The sequence below is a fragment of the Crocodylus porosus genome, unplaced genomic scaffold (genome assembly GCF_001723895.1).
Source record: "Crocodylus porosus isolate Cpor-Errol unplaced genomic scaffold, CroPor_comp1, whole genome shotgun sequence".
Taxonomy (NCBI): domain Eukaryota; kingdom Metazoa; phylum Chordata; order Crocodylia; family Crocodylidae; genus Crocodylus; species Crocodylus porosus.
The window spans coordinates 152,180,866-152,189,040 of NW_017728886.1; the positions used below are offsets into that span (position 1 = coordinate 152,180,866).

Here is an 8,175-nt window from a genome sequence, read left to right on the forward strand (position 1 = left end):
GTGAAACAATAAAAGTTTTAAATTGAACAGGTCTGAGCCTGTGCTTAATTCAGTCCTATATAATTCGGCATCAAGCCCCCACAGTCTGTTCTGGGTTCATTATTGTTTAACATTTCATTAATACTTTGGATGATGGGATTATATGCATGCTTAGCAAATTTGCAGACACCACCAAGTTCTAGGCACTCTAGAGCTAGGATCCAGAATGACCTGGATAGAGTAGGGAAATGATCCACAATCAATCAGCTGTAATTAACAAGGGTAAATGCATTTTCCTTCATGCTGGATGGAATAATTGCATGTACAAATACAGACCGGGAATGACTGGCTAGGACTACAATACTACAGAAAAGACCTAGGGATTACAGTAGACTGTAAATTGAAGAGGGGCCAACAGTGCACTCCAGCTACAAAAAAAACCCAGCAGCACACTGGGTTGTATTAACAGGAGTGTCAATTGCAAGGAAGTGATTCTTCTGCTCTCCTCAGCACTGGTGAGGCCCCACCTGGAGTACTGTTTTCAGTTTTGAGCTCTATATTACAAGAAAGATGTGGACAAGTTGGAAGAGCTCAATGAAGAGCAACAAAAATTATCAGAGTTTAGAAAAACATGACTTATGGGGAAAGGCTGAAAGAACTAGGACAGTTTAGTCTGGAGAAGAGAAGACTGGGTGTGTCTACATGTTCATTAATGTGCCATAATTACAGCACATTAAGTTTAGTACCTGTAATGACAGGTACTAACTTAATATGCCATTATTGGTGCTACTGCACATTAGCTGAGATGCACAGGTTTTTTGTGACGTTAATGTGCATTAGATAAAATCTACTGTGCATTAGCATGGATTTTGCCTGCCTTGCACAGTAGAATTAGTCTTCTGCTCTTGAAGCATCTTGTGTAGATGCCCCTACTGAGGAGGTATTTAATAACAGTCTTAAATGCCTGAAAGTTGCTTATAAAAAGAGAATGGAGATGTGTTTTTCACGTGGGCATAAGAGACAAGACTAGGAGTAGTGGCCACAAGTTGCATCAAAGCAATTTTAGGTTGGAGATGAGGAAAACTTAAGCACTGAAACAGAGTACCTAGAGAGGCTGTGGAATCTTCATCCCTAGAAGATTTTAAGGGCAAGTTGGACAAACAGTTGGCTGGAATGGTTTAGTCAAAGATGATCCCATCTTACGCAGGGACTGGACTTCATGACCCACTTTCCTATGATCCTAACATGTATCTTTTTGTTAGGTCACACTCTTGCACAGTGGAGAATGTGTATTTAAATCTCCTCTGTGAGAGGAGTGCCCAGAAACTAGCTGACCTATATCTTGGGTGAATTCTCTAACTACAAGAGTACTGGGGAAAAGATGGATACAACCAACACTTCGGAGCTGAATCCAGTGCTCTTGATTCAAGGAAGTCATGTTTTTATCCAGCCTAAAGGTGTGGGGCTTTCTAGGGCTGTAAACATACTCACATGTACTTTCCAATGAGTCCTTTTGAATTGTTAATTAATGTATGAGTCTAAAAAGTAATGACTTTTTAGGTGAAAGCAATTTGAATCTCTCTTTAGCATTTAGGCTTCCAACTTCTGCCTAAAACCTAGTTATGCACCTACTGAGGCAATTTGGATCTGGTTCCTAACCTTTACACATGGTTTATAGAGAGTCACATTACAGTGTCAGTGAAGCCAACATATAATACAGCCTGTGATTTCTTTCAATTGTGTGTCTGTCAAAAAGCTTGTGCCCTGAAGACAGAGTACTCTGTACTCTGAAATAGAAGTGTGTCGTTCACTTCGACAGTGGTTTAAGATCCCTTTTAAATTTTACACAGCTACTTCAGATCTACATAGATCACAGCATCTATAGATTTGACTAGGAACCTGTACCCAGATGAGGATTGTTGTACCAGGTTAAAAAGTCAAGGGCTGGATAGAAAACATATGGGAACTCATGTTTGCATGCCACCACACTGCTGGTGCCTAATAACAGGAGTATGACCGAAGATTGGGTCTTGCAGTTAAACAGCTCATTACCATAATAACAATCATACTTAAGTCCCTGCATCCTCAGAGAGATCTATTCTTACCCTCACTCCAGCCCTTTTTAATTTTGACCTCTTGATAGTAAAGGAGACATTCTCCTCCTGCTCAGAGAGGACAACATCTGCTGATTAATCTGCCCTGCATCCACACACAGCCTGAAGTGCAATGACTCTGCATTCCCTGCAGCAGAAAGAACCTGCATTATCCAAGATGAAGTGACCTACTGCCTGCACAGATGACACAATTCTTCTGTAGTATGTAACTTCTTTAATAAACTGAAAATGGAAAAGAAGTATTCCTATTTCTTGGCTTTCCCAAAATATTGGGTATAATCCTGTACTCTTTAGTTAGGTAAAATGCATTTAGTTTGACAGCATTTTCTCTTTCATGTGGACTTCAGAATCAAGTCTGTTAAAAGCATGAAGTTTGTTACTTTGTTCTGGATTGGATGCTTTAATGAAACAGAACATGCAGATAGACTGTTTTTTTAACATGTGCTTCATTATGTAGCTAAACTACTAGACTCAATACAGTGCAGTCTTGCTTTCACCTGCCTGTTAACTCACTGTCCTTGATGAAAGACTACTTGTGCTGCCTATCATGTTCATAGTGGGTAAGACTTATAATTTAAATTGTAAACCTCAATATTTAAATGGAACTGTATATGTGATCTTTGTCACCTCATTTTCATGAATGAAAAAGAATATTCTGACACAAAAATTACATACTTAATTCTGCCTCACCTTCTCCACTGACCTCCATCCCACACTGCCTTGGGTTTATTTCCTCATCCATCAATGGGTCAAAGTAATTTCTGCTGTATTCATTTCCTGTGGAAAGCACATGAAGTAAGGGTCAGCGATTATTAGAAGCACATGAACCAAAATGTTAATTTTGAAATCGACACCAGCATGTGAAGGGGCATTTTTTGCTACTTTATAAGCTTAATTTTTTAACAAGTCTTCTAAGCCTACTAGTACTCCAATTATCATCTTGTGAAAGGTCAAAAAAGGTAATTTTGGAAACAAGTGCACTTTATGTTACTCTTACTCAGAAGCTAATGAGAAAAATCTCAAATTTAGATGATAGAATGATAAAAAGAAAAATAACTCAACATCCCAAACCAAAGCCAAATTATTCTTGAGACACACTTTACAAGTGAATGTAACCGTGGCTGTACAGGCACTTGTGCGTCACAGCTGACCCTTCCAATTTTAACAGTTTTAAATTTCACCACTGAGGTTTCAACGTCTGGTGCATCTTTAATTCTGTAGTCAACCAGAGAAGTGTTTAATTACAGAGGAGATACTGAAATTCTGCCTCATTAATCTGAACAGCAATTATATTAAGTTGGGGTAGGTAACTAAACCAAGATTTTGATGGGATAAAAATACTCATTTAGCAGTTTCCATTTCAAGAGCTGTTTTTATCTTCATCCTTAGCTTTAGGAAATAATCAAGTTTACAAAAGTAGAAGTCATTCATTAAACTTATCAAGGAATTGTGCAGTGTATATTTGCCTGGCAGAACTTCCTGTATCATCAGCTAAAAGAATTCTCTCTGCTCAAGGCTGAGTTCCACCTTCCTCAAAAAATATCCTTGCTTTGGTAAAAAATTATCTTCCTGGTAGTCTCATTTAAATCATTGAGACTACAGGCCTAGTAAATTACTATTCGGTCTGAGCGGAGTTGGCAGATTTTAGCTCCAAAACTCATTTCAAAATTGTAGAAACAGGCACAATGCTTTGCAGTTTACATCTCCATTCTTGAAAACAAACAGAAGTCAAACATATGAGAGGGTTAATGCATCCAAGACACACTATAGCAATCTGCAGTATATTTGTTTTAGGATCAAAAATAATCCAAGCAGCAGCTCCTTTTCAGAGACTAAATGAAACTCTGATATGAAACTAGGTTTAATTTATATTTCTAGACTGGCACATTTTGACTGTCAGTCTCTGTTCTTTCAATGTAGTAAGTACAAGAACTGAAAATTTGCTTTACCTTGAGGTCTCAATAAAGAAAAAATAAATGAGTTTCATTTTTGTTACTTTATCTGTCAACAACTACTAGGCTGGTATGAATCTTGGCAGTATGTAATCAAAGTCTTATGTACTGCAATAACAGAGCTATTCTACCTTATTCACTGTAATTGTTTTCCTCTAGCACAAAGCACTGTGATTCTATAAGAACACCCTTTCATATGTTGGCAAAATAATTCACCCATGTGTTTAAAAAAAAGAAAGTGATGATGCATCTCTTTATTCAATTGCTTCATAGCTATAAATGTAAACTACTGGGAAGTGTATGTTGTGAACTATACAAAGTGGTACTAAGCTACTGCATGCCTTTCTCCAGTCCTCTGTACTGAGACATATTGCACTCTGTTTGGGGGATGCGATATAGAAAACTTTTCCAAAAATGAGTACAGAGGGATGCAAATGTTACACTATTGCTCTTTCTATCTTTATTATAAAGTCCTCCTTGAGAAACTGTAAAAACCATCTTGTTCAAGGAGGAATCTTCATTCCATAGTCTTATTATAGCCTTCCGAGGAGAAACAAGTATTACCACTGTTGCCTAGCTAAGATTTATCGACTCCCTCCTAGAGTGTTCATCTTTATTCACTACCAGGAAGCTCCATCACTTCTGTCAAAAATAGTGGAAAGGGAAAAAAAACATTATTTACTAATATTATCCACGACAACCAGGCCCAGGCTCTTGTTTATGGTAGAAGCACTGTGGATTTAAATTGAAGTTATTTAGAGATTAGAAACACTGGACTTGAATCATCCTCCTCCAGTTCACTAAATCCCAAGACTGGAAGGCAGCTGTCACAGTGGGCTAGAAGTACCAGTATAATTTCTTCTTGTGTCCAGCTACCACAGTTATAGTTTGCTTTTCTTCCCAGTATCAGGCACATAATATGCCCCTGCCTATAGCCCAGACAAGGTCTTCCACAGTGCATAGTTCCTCAAAGAGTAGGCAGACCAACAGATGCTCCATGGTCTTTGTTTCACAGCACTTGTGCCTGTGTCATTAGTGTTACCCTAATACTGCATACCATTTTTTGACCTGCTGACTCTTGCTCAGAGTCAAGAGTTAACTATGTCCAGGTCAATCTATCTTTCTCCGTGCCTGCTGCCCATGCTGCATTCCTAAGACACTCCTGATGAAGAAAATATATTATTAAAAACATATTAAAAATACTACCAGGGCATCAGTGGAACCCCTCCAAAGACATGTTCTTTATGTATAGAAGCACTGCCTATTTGGAGTTGTCTTTTCTTGTCTCTGTCCATCCACATTATGGGCTAGGCCAACTGGAACCAGATTCTGTGGTATTTAGGAACTGTTGTATAAGCATTTCAGGCAGATTGTCCTCAGCTGGTGGATTATAGTGCAACCAGTGAATCTGGTCTGTTGATTCCATGAATGAGGCCTGTTTATTTTAGTTTTAAAAATACTAAAGTATCAATATTAGTCAGCATAATATATTGCCAAAGGCATTTTGTTACTAATAGGAATTTATGAATGGACTACTAAGTCAGCATTTGCTTTTGGAAATATTTGAAAGTATATAACATGTGAATTAACAGTTCACTGAGGGAATTAGACACCATGAAGCAAAAGTTTCTGTGGTGTTTGCTTAAAGTTATTTTGAACAACATTACAAAACTTACTGGTTTTCCTTGGCAAGATACTGCAACTATTTTCTCCATTTCAGAGCCATGTGATTTTCTATCATTGGGTTTTGCTTTAATCAGACTCATACTTCAACTTCATAATCAGTCCATCCCTCAAAAGCTTTAGCTTATTATATGTTATAAACAGGGTGGAACCAGATGAATTATTCTATGTTCCCATAAAGCTGGATGCAGGTTCTTTTGACAAGTCAGGTGATAATCCAAGTAGGCATCGCTTGGCTGAAGTCAGTGGATTCCTCTCTCTGTACAGAGGAAGGACACAAAATGTCCATGAGATTCAACAACATGGTACCAGTGGCAGATCCAGGTGGATGTAGCAGTGTGGTTGCATGAATATATGCACATGGCTGTCAGGCAGTCAGAAGAGCAGCTCCCTGCAGGTAAGTCAGGCAGTATGGTGGAGGGGGAAGGAGGGTGGGGGGGGGGGTCAGGACCCCATAGGGAGGGAAGGGGTTGGGAAGGTCTGGTGCTGCTGCCCAGCCCGGGTGGTGCATGGGGCTTAGGGCCCAGGGCCAGAATGCATGGCTGCAGGGCTCAGGTAGGGAACAGCATGGAACCACACTTGGCTAGACCAGCGGGGTGGTTGGGGGGGGTCCGTCTCACCACCACTGCAAACCCTCCTGGGGGGGCATTAGCCCCACAATTTGTGTGTGGGGTGGGGGCTGTGGGAGCTCCCTACTGCAGGCTTGGGCTCCCCACCCTGCTGCCCTCCCCCAGGGCCTCCACAGCCCAGCAGGTGGAATCCGAAAAGGCAGGGCAGGGAATATCAGTGTCATCACTGCAAAGCCTGCACCACCATCACAAAGCATCCTCTGCCCACCCAACAGCAGTGGGGGTGGCGATGTAGAGTTGTACTCATCACTACTGCCAGCTCTTCTCTCTACTACAGGGCACCACAGGGCTACTACTGCTCTTCTCTGGCCATGCTGCCCATTGGGGAGAGGCAGCTGGGCTCCACATTCTGCTGCAGCAGCTGCTGCCTCCCATGGGTGGCAGCCAGGGCTCAGGCACTGCTGGGGGAGCAGGGGGCTGCAGACTCAGGTCCCTAGCCCCATACCCCTGGCAGCTGGGGGCCCCCTCTTTTAAACAGAAAACCAGGATCCATGAATAATCTACCTGCTACTCACCAGTCTCTGCACTTAGCGCACAACCCTCCTGAACAATTTTTTTGTATCAAATGCATCTCTTTTTTCCAATATTTCTATTCTTTCCTATTTTTGTTTCCATGTCAAGTTTCACACAGACTCTTATTCCATCTGTTACATTAGCTCTGCTGTGCCTGCTTTTCACCCATAGACCCAAGGAAAGGTACTGTGATACCCAAAAGCCTATGTTTATCCCAACCATGAAATTGGTCCAATAAAAGGTATTACCCACAGAAATTCTTGCCTCTTGCATATTTCCCGAGCCATTACAGAACCAACATCCTTTCTACACAACCCAAAATTGATGAGACATTTCAAAATAACTATTATAAAACATTTCAATTGACTATTTTGGGGGAATTTGTTCATTTCCAAAATCTGAGATTTTAAGTGTTAACTTGATTTCAGATGGGAAGAACTTTTAAAATCTTAAAGATTCTTGTGGGACAAGAAAATTATTTCCTGCTCAACCTTACTAGTCACTTAGGACCAGATTCTGTGTACTCTTGAATCACTTTCATTTCATTAAGCTTCACTTCCTATTACCATTCACTTAAAGTTATGTAGCCACATAACTTCAGATTTTGGCATACATATACAGCTGGGGATTCATCATTGCCCATGGAGCTCTGTGGGACTATATTCCATCCCGGAGGAAATGGAATCACTGGTATATGTGTGTAAGGCTAGCCAAGTCCTGAAATGTTAGTGGGAGAAAAGCCATGACTAGGAAGTATTAGAAAGAGGGGAGGGGGACCCTCCCATTTTAGGGAGACTCTTTAGTGTAGTCGTTAGAGTATTTGCCTGGGAAGCAGGATACCCAGAAGGGATTTCAACTTGTAACTTCTGCTTCCAAGTATTTTTAATTTCAAAATGTTTTGCTCCTAATTTACTTACATTTATTTTAAATGTTCAAAATTTCTGAACACAAAAATGCTAAATTTTGAACAAAACATTTCATGTGACCCAAAAGAATATTTTTTCTGAATTTTGAGTTTGATGGGGGTGAGGGGAAGGGGAGGAACTGTTTCAGAGCAACCAAAAGCTTTTTGGCCACTGAACAGAGTTATCAGTTATTTCTATAACTCAGCATAACTAGAATAGATATCACTACATGGCCAGTTACCTTGACACTTCCACGTACACAATTATTCATAGTTTGATAGTTGCATAGTTGGTAAGGTTGGAAGGGACCTCAGAAGATCAAGTTCGACCCCCTGCCATGGCAGGAAAAAGTACTGGGGTCAAACAACCCCAGCAAGGTGTTCATCCAGCCTCCTCTTAA

General features: G+C 40.4%; 1 protein-coding gene across 1 annotated transcript in view; it reads right to left on the reverse strand.

Annotated features, from left to right (window-relative positions):
* LOC109312924 (orofacial cleft 1 candidate gene 1 protein homolog) overlaps positions 1–8,175 on the reverse strand; it is an 80,126-nt gene that overhangs the window by 12,999 nt on the left and 58,952 nt on the right. Inside the window, exon 6 of the mRNA XM_019539330.1 lies at positions 2,784–2,870. Within this exon, the coding sequence (XP_019394875.1) occupies positions 2,784–2,870 (87 nt within the window). The remainder of the gene's footprint in view (positions 1–2,783; positions 2,871–8,175) is intronic.